General features: G+C 39.7%; 1 protein-coding gene across 1 annotated transcript in view; it reads left to right on the top strand.

Annotated features, from left to right (window-relative positions):
• Window positions 1–16,193, top strand: part of LOC116722020 (receptor-type tyrosine-protein phosphatase F-like) — a 184,606-nt gene that overhangs the window by 125,934 nt on the left and 42,479 nt on the right. The window contains exons 21-22 of the mRNA XM_032566101.1: window positions 1,927–2,151; window positions 14,227–14,381. Of these exons, the coding sequence (XP_032421992.1) occupies window positions 1,927–2,151; window positions 14,227–14,381 (380 nt within the window). The remainder of the gene's footprint in view (window positions 1–1,926; window positions 2,152–14,226; window positions 14,382–16,193) is intronic.

Genomic DNA, 16,193 nt, shown 5'->3' with positions numbered 1-16,193 from the left:
GTGGGGAGTCAGCCGGTTGTAGCCAATTATCTCTACCCTCCTGAGCTCAGGGAGGAAGAGATATTAAACTGTGAGTCACTCAGGTAGGAGGGGAGTCTCCTGATTGGATGCCAGGTCTGCAAACAGCAGCCATCTGTCGAATAAAACCGTTTGCACGTTCAGATCATAGTATTAGTGTGTAACAAGTGATGTAGGGCTTAATTTGATCTCTCTTATATCCCTTTGCAAGCAATACCTACAAATTTCTCTACCTTTGCATCTATTGGCGCCTCTGGTAAGGATATGTAAATTAATTAATATGTTATGACAGTAACATTCTGAGACGAAAACTTTTTTTAAAATCTAAGCTTTTGAGCACATTATAAGTAAATATTTCAAGTAAACATCTTGTGGACCCATGGTTAAAAACAATTGGGTCATTTCGTCAGGATTTAGATCCCAAACATCCAATACAATCTGCAATGAAATGATTTACCAGATATAAAATCAATCCTTCTTCCACAAATATCAGTACAGAGTCCACAAAAAAGACAACAAAAGTGCAAGATGACTAAAAGGAAATAGTGTAAGCCAGAATGTTAGTGTTGTCCTATTGGCCTGTCACAATAACAAATATTGCTTTACGATAAATTGTTCCAGTCATTATTGCGATGAACTATCACATTGTTGTTTTGAGGACATTTTCAATTCATCTATTGGTAATGGCATAACATTGTAAGTTCACCCGTTTCAAGGACTAATAAACTTTAACTTATGAAAGAGCACTTAGCATTGGAACTGTAAGACTCTTAAAATATCCAAAATAAAAACAAAAATGATAAATAAAAGAGAAATAAAAATCCACTTATAACTGAAACAATAAATAAAAAATCATTTATGAGGTCTCTAAACAAATGAAAACAGAAATTATTGAGCTTATTTTACTTCATCATCTGATAATTTACCTATTGTGACAGGCTTAGCAACAGGTGTATAATGCAGATGCACTCTGGTCGAGGCTTCCTATCTTCTCATAAACTTTTATATGACTGTCTAATTTATTTATTTGTTGTTGAATAATGATGCTATTTAGTGATGGGGGAGTTTAGGGCTACATGCCTGAATAATAATGGCAGGAGGTTTAAGTAAACTTGGAGATCTGAATCACCATTGCTCAAGGTCTCCCCTTAGGAATAATGGAGGAGACATAGAGGGAAAGAGATGGGACTCCCTGAGTCATTAAACACGGAGCAGGCCATTGTCTCCTCCCTCCAACATAATGATTTAATAAAGCTACATCTGGAGCGGCACACGAGACATCAGTGACAGGAAACAAAATGCTGCTGAAAAACACAATGCCGCAGTGCTGTACACTCCCGCTCATTTATTAACCAGGCTGGCAGTCATGCTGAGATTGTGTGCTCCACTAAGTGCTAATTGCTCACTTCGTAGCTTGGCTGCATTGTTTGCTGTTGTGCCAGCGTGCAAAGGGCATTTTAGCACTGTGGAGTCATTATCTTTTACTGAGCAGCACAACCAAACCTGGACATACACTGTCAATGCAAAGGCTTTGTTTTTCTGAGATTCCAGGAGTTCAGACGCTTTGATTTGTCTCACATACTCTAGTTTAGGGTTTTTAATGATGAGCCACAGTCTTTCATCTTTTAGATGTGTCGCTGCTCCATCACACCTGATTAAAATGATTGCATTACCTCTTCGGCATGCTGTCAAGTCCTGCAGGAACCTGTTAATCACCTGCAGGACTGTGCACCTCTGAGAGCCACGGCTAACAAACCCGGCATTAGTTTCTGCTAAATCGTAAACCTGAGCTGATGCTACAGCCTGAATGCTGTACTTTGGCAGGTTGTCAGGTCTCAGGGGTCATCTCACTTGGGCTCTGTTGCTAATTTTAAACCATAACCTTTCCACTTTGCCTCCTTCCCCCAGCTGCTCAGGTCCAGAGAAGGTCCGGTGCTGAGGCGCAGACGCCACGTGGAGTCCCCCAGGGCATATGTTGCAGCCAAACTGACTCATCTGCCGCCAACCTTTATGCTGGGTGATGGCCAGGACTACATGGGTTTCAAAAACAAGCCCCTAACTAACATGCAGGAGTTCCAATGGTTTGTTGTTGCGGTACTACGAAACGAGGGGACGGATGGCACAGCTAATTATGTAAGTCACATCCTTCTTCTCTTCTTGGACCAGGGCAGATGGTTGGACCTCGCATTGTTCTCTCTAGACCAGCAGTTCTCAAAAATCAGACTCAGACTGAGTAGTACGTCTATCTAATACCATATTTCTAGGAGACCCAGCTACTATAGCAGTGGTTGGTAATAATATGAAAAGCAAAGCACTTTATTTATGGAAGTAGGAGGACAAAACTTTCTGTAAATTTTGCTCACACTCTTATGAGCTGAATTATCAACAAGTCCTATCAAAACGGAAACTAAGCAAGTTAACATTAGCCTAGCAGCTGCACTAATATCCTGGGGTGAGAAAGATGTTTTATGTTTTATAAAGGATATGTAGGTCTTTAAACATATAGATCTATATAATAGATGTGTATATTTAAAGGGGCTTCTGCTTAAACCCCTTAAAGAAGTCTTTAATATGTCCAGATTTTCCATTCGTCATTTATTTACGGTGCTGTTAGCAAGTATTTACCTTGCTATATATTTGTTATGGTTTTTGGATTTTGGCCACACTTATGTTTTTCACACTATTGAATACATTTTAATTTCAGATAATTTCATAGCTCGGTTTCAATGATGTTTAAGGAAAAATAAAGACTTTTAGTTCACTTTGGTGGAATTTTAGCCCACTCTTCTTTGCAGAATTTTGATTCAGCCACAGGGAAGATCTTTGAACATGAATGGTTTGTTTATTATATGCCACAGCATTTAAATCAGATTTAAATAAGGATTTTTACCAAAACAGGCTGCATAAGCCAAGTGCACCTGAGGTTAAGGTCATATAAATCAAAGCTGCACATTATTCTTTTGAATCTCTTGCGAAAGTGACGATACAGCAACGATGGTTTTACGTTGACTCAACGTAAAACCATCATGTTTGATTATTGTCTGAAAAGTTGTTTCATGTCAGATGTAACAATACGGCAGACGTTTCAAAATGTTCCACAGAATATTTTCCTCAAATTAAGTCTGGTAGATCATCAAAGTAATGTAAAGCAAATGTATCCTCCCAGGGATTTTTTGCCTCGTTTTTTTTTAGTGTTGAATCATGAACACTGACCTGTAATTGAGGCAAGTGAGGCATGCGGTGCTTTAGATCTTGTTCTGGTCCTTTTGTGACTTCCTGGATGGTTCTTTGATGCTCTCTGGAAGTAATTGTGGTTGGCCTGGAAATCTGACTTGATCATGCAGGTGCGATACTAATTAGATACTTGGTGTTGCTTGTGAAATTGAATAGAAAAAGGTAACACATTTTCAAATAGATTTACACAAATTATCTTTCTGACATTAAAGGTGACCTATTATGCTTCCTTGAACAAGTTTGGCTAAGTCTAAAGCCTGTACACAACATGTTTATTATATTTATTGTACATAATCATTCTTAGATAATGAGATTTTGGTCTGGTCAGGTCTGCCTATTTTGATCTCCCTTCAGAATGAGCTGCTTTAATTTCAAATAAGCTGCTGCTCCAACTCAGTGTTTACACTATCATATGAAAATGACTGCAAACAACCCCCATTTACATAACTTTGAAAAGCAGAAGCAGAGCCTCCTGCACAACCAACAAAAATGCAGCCAGTGGTTTCTGAATGGTTAGTCAACAAAGCACTTCTCTTCTGTAACAGCCATTGTACAGCACATACAGCTGTAAACCAGCTGACCAAATGTCCTGGAACTCAGCTTGGGTTGCTAGGTAACAGACTGGGCTTGGCTGACGTTGCTAGGTGACGGGCACTGCCTGCTGATTTGTAACATTTTGAAACGGCTTATTTTACAGACACCAAAAAGCATTCATTTATTGTCAAAAGCGTTTTAAGCGTGTTGGCTGTTTTAAGAAGCACTAAGTAAGTAAATGGAAGTACACAAACTTTAGAATTCAATATACTTTTTCCTTCTGTATGTTATAATCATTCCTGGGTATCATCTAGCTCTCATCTTACTTGTTTCAACAGTGTCATGGTGGTTTGCTCTACATGTTTCTCCTTGTGTGTAGAGAAATGAACTTTATTTGTTGGGGCATGAATGGTAATTACCATTATCAAGGATGAATTGCCTTCTTAAAATTAAAGTGGCCATTATCCTTCACTGTCTAAAATAAGTAACAAACAGTTTTCAATGTAAGTTGTCATTTTCTTTTTGCTTGCTCATCCAGGTTAATTAATTTCAGGTTAACTTTATCACCCATCATCAAACTCTCAACACTTTCCAGCCTCAAGCATTTGGAAAACAGCTGCAATCAGACAAAGTGGTTGTTTGTTTTGTTTCCTCTACTTAGCCTTTATTGTAGCAGCCTCTAAGAGAAATTACAGCTTGTCCTGATAACTCCCTTATCGGTTGACAATGACATCAGAGATCCAGCTCTGCCTTCCCTGCAGCCAGCGGGGGCCCCATCCAGATGTCTTACCAATGCTAATACAGGCCTCTTGGCTTGCTAAGTGGCGGCACTGTGCACTTGTCGAGCAGTGCTAACACGGAGGCCCGCGTCTCTGTGGGATGGTCTGGGCTAAACTTCACTGCAGGAGGAATGAGAGTCTGCGATTGCTCTGGGCTCCTCTGCTACCCCAGACATGCATATTCAGCAGCTGGGCCCTCGACGACCAGAGAGGGAGAGTCCTTCATGTCTTAAACTGAATCTCAGACTTTTTACCTATTTCTTTCTTTCTTTCCTTCCACTCCCTCCTTTGAGCTCTTTTTCTCATCCGCTCTCCACCGTGAAGACGGCAGAGGAGATCGATTAGTGCGGTTGGAGTTAAGAGGGAGACGAGGACCCGGTCACAGGGCCGAGACGGTCCGTAAGGCAGGCCTGATTCCCTTGAAGCGCTGCTTTACATGTCCCTAAAGCCCCCCGCGTGCCCCATGTAATCCCTCCACTCTGAGAAGGCCACAGACGTGCAAGGGAGGCAGTCCTGGCCAGCTATGATATATCTGACTTCAAAGAAAATCCTCAAATCCCATCGTTGCACAGGACTCTCGCCACACCTGCACGGCACAGCAAGTTGGATCAGAACAGCTCAAAAACGCTTTCTTTCCTCAAACTGACAGGAAGTTACTCACCTTTTAAACTGGACCACTTAGATTTATTGGGCTCCACTCACAGGGTGGGTCAATTAGTAATTTGCAATAAACTTAATGCAAATTACAAGTAGTGGTGAGCATTAATTATGTCTTTTATCATTTATTGTGATAAATTTCTTACCATAAAAATTATTTATTGTTGGCACGATAAATTCCATTTAACGTTTAAAAACCTCCAAAACCGTCCGTATTGTTAGTTTAACTATTTTCTCCACTGTTTATTCAGTAAAATCATCAAAAAATACAAAGGAGAGCATCAATGAATATAATTCAATTTGAAAATATGATTAAATGCAGTTCTTGTGTGCAACTCAGTGATATAAATCATACTTTTTAAATAATTGGTATTCTGAAGAAACCTAACTGAAATAGGAATGTTTTTCAAGAGCAAAAACATTGTGGCAGTATGAATACATTTACAGCCATACAGTTACATAGAAAAGAAGCTATAACTAATTTATCATCATTTTTATCAATCACTATCACAATTTCACCACATAATATCTTGATAAAACTACAAGTTCATATCGCCAACCCCTAATTACATGTTGTCATTTCCCAAATAATACATTGTTGAGACATGTGTTCTGTTTTTGTTGACACCAAAGATGAACTTAACATTTCCAGAGTTCTGCTAAACAAGCTCCTTTCTGACAGTATTTTGGAAAAGATCCTTTTTCTGCTTTTTTCCGTTTGTTAGAGCATTGAGCTGTAACAGATCATGAATAAATACTTAAAGTTCTCCAAATATGCCAAAAAGGGTGGCTGTAATTAAAACTAATGAATGAAATCTAATTATTTCTTAGTTTGAACTGTACATATGCTGTCTGCCAACAGCTATTCAAAACGTGTCATCCTGGGGAATTGGTTATCATCCAATACAAAGTGGATTTTTAACACGTTTCACATCTCAACCACACACTTTATTAAATTTTATAGATATTTTATGTGTTTAAGTTAAAGTTTCACCAATCTGACTGAGCTGGAACTATTTTGTAAAGAACAATTGGCAGCTTTGTGTGCTAAACTGATTGAGATCGACGTTAACGTACTTGCATCTCCAGTTGCACTATTTTGTGTTTGTCTATCACATAAAATCCTAATAACATACATTGAAGTTTGCACTTGTAATGTCACTAAACATGAACAATTACACAGAGTATGCAGATTTTGGTACAATACACTGTAGTTTTGAAATAACGAGCCCGCTCCAGAGCATCCATTGTTTGTGTAGTCTGTCACTGATTGCAGCACGGATCCTGTCAGTCAGACGCCGCAGCGGTGTTTGTTTTTGTTGGCCCCCACGCGGCATTTGCAGACGTTTTATTACCAAAGGCGCTGGGTAGAAGAAGAAGAAGAAGAAGAAGGTGAAGCGTGCAGCAGGCAGACGCTGCCTGGAGCAGGATCTTCACCAGACCCAGGAGAATAAAACAACAAGTAGTGGAATAAATGACTTGTGTCTTTACTAGGCTTCCACAAACTCCCCTAGTGTGGATCAAACGGGACCGCCAGGGTTTAATAAGCCCTCGTATATCAATGGCCACAAGCAGCCGCTAGTGGTTGAAGAGAGTCTGAGAATGGAGGGGGAGCGCGAGAAAGAAAGGAGAGGAGAATACGCCTTCATGTCTCCCCAGCACCAAAGGCGGATAAACAAGCCGGGGGAAGTGTGAAATAAGATGATAGATGCTGGGTGTGTATAAACAGTATCATTTAATGTGAAAAGAGACTGAGGGAGGAAGGAGAATGAACTACTGTGTGATCTGAGGCAGAGAGGAGGGGTGGTGCTGGAGAGCAAAAGAGAGGACGGGATGTTTTCCTCCTTTTTCCCCATTTCTGCCTTGTGTCCAGTCCAGCCTGTGAAGCTCTGATGAGACGAAGCGAACCGACAGCAGAGGAGGTGATTGTTTCACCGTGTGCTGTCCTCGTGATAAGAGAAAAGTCAGGTTTTGGCAGAGAGAGGAACCCAAACCGAGCGATCAGATTTGCTCTTTGGAGTTTTATCCAAGCATTTGTATTCTCCTCACTCTCATGGAAAGTGTGCTTTGTAGCGCTAATTCTGTTGCTTCAAGCTCCAAACACCCCGAACATTGAAGACAAGCTGCTTTTAAAATTTAAAAGGCTCAAACGAACAGAATCACGAGGGAATTATGAAAACAAGATGCTTTTTGGGGTTTTTGTTGTTATTTTTGAATATGGCTGAAACAATTAGTCATATTAATTGTGTTTAATCGATTATGGAACTAATTTAGTAAACGATTATAGGATAGAAAGAAGAGTGGAATTGACGAGGGAACTATGAAAACACAATATTTGGGGTGTTTTTGTAGTTTTTTGCAGAGGGCTGAAAAGATTAATCGTATTAATTGTGATTAATCGATTACTGGCATTATCGTCAACTAATTCAGTTATCTGTCAATTTGAGTATGCCGACAATAAAAAACTGCAACTTGCTGAAAGGACAACACAAAAATGTACAATATACACATTTTGCATATAATATAAAAAAAAACTTTCTTCGTCTGTAAATATGTTCAAGTACATTTTTAATTTCATTCAGTTCGTATTTACTAAAATAAATCTACTATTTAGCACTTTTTCCTGTCCAGCTATTAATTGGTTACCCCAAAAAACAATCAACAGATCAGCCCTACACTGTACTGATGTTAAGTCACGCAGAAAAGGCTGAGCTTTTCAATATGTTGATGTTAGAATCATTGTTTTAGCTGCAGATGCGTATTTTGCTACAGATGATCAAGCATACAGTAAAGGAATCCTATGTTATTGTATTTTAGGCAACAAAATGTTCATTTTCTTATTTAAAAAAGGAATTTCATTTTGTTTATTTGCATTAAAGCTTAAGTATTTATCTGAAAATCTTCAGAATGTGGCCTTTTGTTAATCCGATTAATCGATTCTCAGAATAATCTATAGAGTCGATTACTAAAATAATCGTTAGGTGCATCTCTAGTTTTGAGCGTCTTCTGGTGCAGGTTTTTGAGGGTGGCAACTAGCATTGTTTATCTAGCGGGTAGCATCTTTTCCCAGAGGCGGCGCCTCCAGTTATCTGGATGCTTTTTATTTATTGATACTCTAGTTTATTTATAAAGGACAAGCTGAAGAAAAAAATAACTAGAATTACCAAGTGGCGTCCAATGCATTTTACGTTTGTAGACACCAATCAGGCTTAAAGTCGAAGCCCCTGATGGATGAAGAGGGAAACATTGATCTTCTTGTTGTAAAGGGTTGCAGAGACTCATTCTGAGCAAACGTTGATGTGTTTTATTGGAATTTGGAGACAGAAAAAGATGAATAGCAAGTCCACAGTTTCATTTGGGTTTAATTCTGGACTTTAACTCAGTCTGGAAAAAAAAAACAAGAATTTGGAAAAATTCCAGACCTAAGTCCCTTTCCTGATGTCTAAACGTTGTCTCTGCTTCTTTCTTTCCTTCCATCCTTTTTGTCCCACTGCCATTCTTTCTGTTCTTTGTGTTCCACCACCATTATATCCTTGATGTGTCCTCCCACTCTTTTTACTGTTCTTTGTGTCTTAAATCTATTTGTTCCTTTCTTCCTTTGTCACACTTTCTTCCATGTATTTATCCCTTTCTGCATATAGTCGAATCTGCTGCCTTATTTAATTTCCATCCTTCCTTCTTTTTTCCAAGTTCTATATTTCAAATCTGTCCACTGCAGAAATATCTGCCTTAAGTTAATTTGTGATCTTCAGTATTTTATATGTAAAGTGAGTGTAAAACACTGAGCACTCATGGAAATTATGATGCTATATTTCTTAAATTACTTTCCACGGCGTACTTGGGCCACGCCGAACGTCTTTTGTGGGTTTTTATATAACTATTAGATGTAATTCAGCATTTTCCATCCCGTATTTTGGGATTTCAGGGGATTTATTGCAAACTCTGTCTATAACTGTGTTTGAAATGAAGACTTGGCATTCAGACAGCTCAAGAGCAAGGAAGAAGTGCCCTTTCTGCTGCTGAATGACTGGCGGGACATGCAAGGACGAAACTGAATGAAGGAAAAAAGCACAAAGGAGAAACTGCAGGACAAGACAAAGGGTAGACGGTACCCTGTAGCCACGTTTCTGCTTCTCATAGATAAAGACAGATATCTTATATTTCTCCTACTTTTTGTCACTAAAATCTTGTTGCCCGCCCTCTCTATGTCTTTCACTTTGTCATGCAGTGTGAAGGGACTGTGTGGGCTCCTCGGGACCCCTGGGGTGGCGGCGGGAGCTGTGGATACATAGCAGGCGTCTGTGCATGTTTGTTTGTTTGTCCTGTCTGGCGCTTGCCCTGCAGCTTATTTAAGCCATTTTATGGGAGGCAAGGGAGCCAGGGGGGTCAGCAGCGAGTCGCAACAAATGCGCACATGCTGCATGTGGCAGATCTACGGAAGAAGATTGAGGCAACTGGAAAAGACAGAAAAGATTCAGACTTTTAACTAAGAATTCTTACTTTTCTCAAAATGTTTACTTTTTTTCTGCAAAATTCTGACTCTCTTCATAATTTGACTCTTTTTCTCAGAATCAGAATTGTTTTAATTGTTTATGTCCCATCAGGCAAAAAACTCCAACCTGTAAAATAAATTTGGGATGAGCTTTCAGTATGGATAAAATGCAGGTTTACGAATCCTATAACAAGGAAGAAATAGTTATGTGATTATTTTCACACACTAGCAACATATTTGACACACACCTAAGGATATTTGTTTATTCATTTGGATTTTGACATAAATTGACAGAATTAGATCTCAAGATTTTGACTTTTTTCTCATAATCAAAATTGTTTATGCACCATCAGGCAAATCTAGTCTTAAAACTCAAATTTTGGGACAAGCTCTCAGTACAAATGAGATGCAGGTTTACAATTAATACAACAAGAAAGAAATAGCTACATGATTTTTTTTTCATGAACTAACAACATATTCCGGTTTATGTCTTAAGTGACATACACCTAAGATTTTTATTTCATTTTTTTTGGTGGCCCTAATATTCTTCCATACATAATTCTTCCTCAAAGGGTCTGGGGTGGCGAAGGAGGGCGCCGCGTAGCCCACGGGCCAAGCTAGCCACCATGACACCTCTGTGTGTGTCTCATTTTTCCGTGCCGTCTCTCATCGCCTCATCCCTCTCTCCTGTTCACTCACTGCGCCTCAGATAAACTCAGAAATCACACACGCTCTCGCTCTCACTGCGGCTGCGACCTAGACAAACACACTCACTTGTAGAGGCTCAAAGGAGTTAGACAAAAGGCTTTGAAAAACTGATGTTACACATACCCTCACTAACAGATGCACACAAATAACCAAATACTCCTTCTAGAGACTAAAGCATCCATGCTTTCTACTGGCTGCTCCTTCTGCCGTAGGATTTAGCAGAAACGTATTAAATCTTTATCCAATATCTCATTTTCGTTCTCAATTTTGTCTCATAACATCAGTCTAGGAGCAACTCTGTAATCACTTTTAGTCTTATAGAGTAAGCACTTGAGTTAAATTAGCTGAAAATGACTTCTGAGAAGCATATAATGTGAAAAAGGGATTAAATGTGACTAACAAAGTGAAATAAATTACTGCTACTTCTTACACTCGAGTTCCTAAGTACTCAAACAAAGCTTATTGACAGCTGGAGACTCCGGATCACCAGATAGGGTTTTGATAACGCTACAATACGGGACAAATCCCTGTTCAAGGTTTCTGTGTCGATCAATTTTTCCATTGAAGAGGAGTGAAAAGCTTCAATTTAGAGGCGAGTATGTTTGTAATTCCCATGAATTCCAAATATGTGATTGGGAATGGCAACTGGGATTCAAAAAGTGAGGTCTTTTCCATCCATATATTGTCTCTAGATGCTTACATTTGCATTCATAATTCAGCCATTGTGGTAGCGGTCATCACCTAACTGCCATCTCAGCGTCTTATTCAGGCATTGGAGCAACAAACCCTTTCTACTTGGGAGCGGCTACTTATGCTGCACTTTGGGGAAATTGTAGACAGCGATTTTACAGAAGCGCTATGGAGTCAACACGTTTGAATGACACAAAACTTTTTATGAACCTTGAGAGCTGTGGTGGAGCCAGCTGCACATTGAAGAGAAACAAAAACAAACCATTTTCCTCCTACTACTTCCTGTTAACTTCTTCATGGTTTTCACCAGGAGTAACGTCCGGCTGTTGATCACGTGACTCGTGATGTGAAAAAAAGAGGTTTCCATTGCAGTTTTAAAAAATATATTTATTCTGTAAGGCCAAAAAACCACCTCATCCTCGAGCTGACATTTTTTCTTTTTAATGGAAAAATGAGTTTTTCCATTAAGCAAGTTTATTTTAAAAAATGTTGAATTGTGGAATTTAATGCTCAGAGGAAATGCAGCTAGTGAGTGAACCCTGAACCCTCCGTTGTCCGACTGCAGACAGAATTACTCATCTATTCTGAGCTGTGAGAGACAACTTGAAGTCTCTGACCGTCTCTGACTCACCGTCAGCCTCACACATTCCTTCACAGCCTCATCCTGTCTTTGTGAGGCTCAGAGAGGCCAAGAGCGTTATTAGCTGCGTGACTGAGCTTTTATCAGATATTAGGGCTGTTCAAATGGATGATCCCACTACACGGCCGTGACCAACAGACAAAAAGCCCTCTCTTTTTGTTCTGCTCCTGTCTGAAGCCACAGCTGCAGTTATTTGTTACTGCAGCAAAAAAAAGGGGGATATTTTCCCAGGATTCCCTGCAGGGCTGCGTCCTTAAGCCTCTTTCTGGGCCATCCCCATACAACAGGAAGCCCGGAGGTGTCGTCACACAGGCGGCGTCCCGCAGCGGCTCCGTTCTCCCTTCGTCTTTAGATAATGGGCGCTCCCACGGGCGCTCGGAGCCGCAGTGAATCCGCCTCACCGTGTGTGCGTCTGTTTGTGAAAAATGACAAAATGAAAGACGTTGCTATGCGATCCGACGCCGTTTTTATGAAAATGTGAATCTTTTCACTTTTCCTTCTTCAGCTATCTCGCATGTGTGCCGAACATCGGCGCGCGATTGAGACATGCTGCAGCGCGCGCACACGCATAATGTGAATTTTTCCGGCAGTTGCCCAAGAGTAAGAGATAACAGAACTATATGACAGAGGCGCAAGACTGTTTGAGCTCATCTCAGCTTATCTTTCCAATTAATATCTGCCTGTGTGCCAAAGAGCGGGCTGCTGCGCGGCTAATGATGCGGATTACCGCTGCCTGCTGCCCTGCCGCTCCCGCCGCACGCTGGGAGCCCAATTCCCTCCGAGGTCTGCGATCTGTCACCCCCTTCTCCCTCCACCTGCACATCCCAGGAACACTCAATAGGTGGCACGCTGAGCTCTAACGACATACGCCTCCCTCTTTCTCGTCTGTCAGCTTGTTTTTCTCAGTTATTCTCTCTCTTCTCTTTTTTCCCTCCTTTAAACACTGCATCGCTTTGTCTGCTCGCGCTCCCTCAGAAACACTCTCACACACACCCACATGCCTCCCCACTTGCCCTCCCCCACGCCGTAATTTGGAGACGTTAAGTGGAAAGATGTCTCATTTACAAGCAAGGTGGAAACGCACCCTCACCGTCACCTTCCTCCTCCTCCTCCTCCGCCTCCTCCTCCTCTGTCTCCGTCACGGTGTGATCACTAATGAAGAAGAGATGAGTCCTCGTGCCCCCATTTATCTCAGGGAACCAAGGGACGCGCGTGCTCATCCCCACCTCTCTGCCTTTCCCCTCGTACCCCCTCTGCTGTCATCCAGCATCTCGGTTTGTTCAAACAGAAATACTCTTATAAAAAGAAATTAAATTAATCCAGTTGGTTTGTTCACAAGAAAAAGTGTCATGTAGGTTTCATCTTAACCACGTGTCAAACTCGAGGCCCGGGAGCCAAATTTGGACCGCCATAGCCTTTTATGTGGCTGTGACTCCAAATGCCAAATTGCATCAATCAATCCGGAACAACCAAATCAAGAGATCCCCATAGCTTTTTTGCACTAATACATAATTGTGAGTTTTCCAGCAAATTCTGCGTAAAAATGATCAAAAACATCAGATCTAAGTGATGCTAACTCCCACTGCAGCATTTCTCACGTCTGCTACTCTGCTGCCTCAGCCGTACTTGTTGTAAAGTCATAGTCTGTGATCGATACAGTGAGTGAGTCACATTTATCGTCTTACCTAAGTGGAAATATAGCAAAATTCCTTGCAAATATTTATAAATTCGCACCACAAATCGCAAAATCCTGGAATGATTGATCTGTGTAGATATTCAATATTATTTAATTTTATGAAGTACTTACCGTATGCAGAGCTATTTGTTGATGAAGGAAATCTGTAGTAGCAGATTTGAATATCATATAAAATCAGAGCCACTTAATATTTGAAAAAAAAACAAAAACAATATTAATGCTGCATATTGCCCTTTTTTTTAACTTTAGCATCTTGATCGCTGAAATCTAGATAATATCTGGGATCCAACGGCAGGGACGGTCCACTAATTCACCAGATATATGATTAGAGGCTCAGAGAGAATGCAGGTAATCTCAACTATTGCATCGCAGCAGTCTGTTGAGTTTCAATTCTAAGCATATTGATATTGTGATTCAATATATTGTTCAGCTCTACATAGACCAATAAAAGAAACAAATATGAGAAAGACTGCTGACTTCACAGTTGCTAAACGATGGGAAGCCACAAAGGTTCACTGCTGAGAAGCTGAATGTTAACAGAATTTAAAGTTGGGTGGAAGGAAAAAGTGTGGAAGAAAAATAACTTAGTTAATTAAAAATCCTTTCTAATCTGTATCTAATGGATCCATGTAGTATAATATTACACATTAATAATTAATTGAGAAGGCATCTGTATTAATAATAAGACCATCTGCCCTGATCACAGGTAGTTGTTCATAAATCTTCAGTTTTCTACGGTCAGTACTGAAGTAAACCCTGTTTGTTTTTCTCCCGACAGATGACCTTTTCGTCCAGCCCCTACTCTGACCCAGTCCAGATCCCAAAGCAGTTGTCCCAAATTGGGGATCAGCCTGAGATGTTGTGGGTCATGGGCCCCGTGCTGGCGGTGGTCGTCATCATCATCATCGTCATCGCCATCCTTCTGTTTAAAAAGTAAGTCGCCTTTGGCTTCCACTCCTGTGCTTTTCTTTAAGTGAAACGGCAGCAAAGTCGGTGATTAAAGGTTTCTGTTGGATTCATTAGTAATGGTCATAAAAAAAATTCTTGAACTGCTCACAAGCGAAACAATAAGATCCAATTTCTCCCAAATTGTTGTAGAATTCGAACATGGAGAGAGGGAGACGAGATTGATTTGTGTCTCAGACAAAGAAATTTCGGCCCACTTGGCAGTTGTCAACAATGCCGTGTTAAGTGTCAGATGAACTGGCAGCTGACATACCTGCTTTAATAAAATCGCAGCCTGGCTGTCAAACGCGCTTAGGGTAGAAGTGAAAAATGTGTTTTGGCAACACCATTGGTCACTTCAGAAAAAGAAACAGGCGGCAGCAGCAGAGGGCTTAGCTAAAAGCTCAGTCAATATCTCTTTAAAGCGCTTGAGCTGCCCCTGTGCAGAGCACCATGATTAGAAACAGGTGCTGTGGAGAATCGTACTCCTCTCACTGTCTCTGTTGTTCTTCTTCTTGAGCTCTAATTGCGCCTTTTCAGTCGTTCATGTGTTAATATATGATTTTTAAGTATTTTCAGTTAGTTTCTAGTGCAAATATCTTAGAATACTTAAAACAAGACAAGTCTAACAAAGCAACTTTTCAGCCTGTTTTAAGTCAATGATTTCTTAATATTAATTTTAAAAGTACTAGTTCCACTGGAAGATTATTTCACTCGTAATAAGACATTTTTCCCATGTTATTAGTGAAATAATCGGCCTGTGGAACCAGTAATTTGCTATCGGAAATTATTGACTTAAAACAAGCTCAAAAGTTAGTTTTGTCTTATTTCAAATGTTCTAAGATTTTGTATTTTTGCAGTCCAGGAAGAGTTGCGAAAATATTTTTACAACCTGAGCTATTTCACACACCAACTGGGACATTATTGTGAAGTGGAAGGCAAAGAATGATGGTTTTAATATTTTGTAAACAAATACAAATCTGAAAAGTGTGGTGTGTATTTCTACTTTGCCTCCTTTACTACACACCTTCTAAATAAAAAAAAGAGTAGTAAATAGAGTCCAGATGTAAGATTACTTGAAGCTTTTTTGTGAGTAATATTTATCTAAAGGCAATTCTGATGATTAATTGATTAATCTGATAAAAACTGTATTTTTTGCACATTTATTTAACCCCTTAAGCATATTTAAACAATAAATCCAATACTTTCAAAATGCAAATAAACAAATCATTCAATAATGTGTTTAAATCAGAAAATAAACATTCCTTTTGTAGCAAAGGATGCAACTGCATCCTCAGATCTCAGATCTTTCTGCTTGGCAAGTCGACAGGGTATTTTTCAGATTAGCAAATTAATAATTGGATAAGAAAAGTTGGTTAGCAACAGTTTCTCTTTTTTAACAGAACTTGAACCAGGTGAAGCTAAAACTATGCTTCTTGAGGTGTTTTGAGTAGAAAATATTAAACAAATAAGGTTTTTTATTCTAAGTACAGAATTTGTATATATTTTTTATACAGTTTTGGCTTAATTACTTCTTATAGTCTGTTGTTCTTTCAGTAAATGGCCTTTTTTAGAGTCATTATGCTCCATCTAACGGTTAATCAATTACTAAATTAGCTAACGATTTATTCTGTAATTGATTAATGACGATTGATTGTTCCGGCCCTAATATTAACATAATAAAAAATGCAGTTAAAATAGTGATGTGGACATTTGTAGGGATCCCATTTGAACCTGAAGTTCCTTATTTACCTCCCTTCCCTTCCTGCTGATTAAGTCCCTCGTTCTTCCTCGTCCTGG

The sequence above is a fragment of the Xiphophorus hellerii genome, chromosome 6 (assembly GCF_003331165.1).
Source record: "Xiphophorus hellerii strain 12219 chromosome 6, Xiphophorus_hellerii-4.1, whole genome shotgun sequence".
NCBI classification, from domain to species: Eukaryota; Metazoa; Chordata; class Actinopteri; order Cyprinodontiformes; family Poeciliidae; genus Xiphophorus; species Xiphophorus hellerii.
The sequence above is the reverse complement of the archived record's forward strand: the minus strand, read 5'-3'. Positions and strand labels throughout refer to the sequence as shown.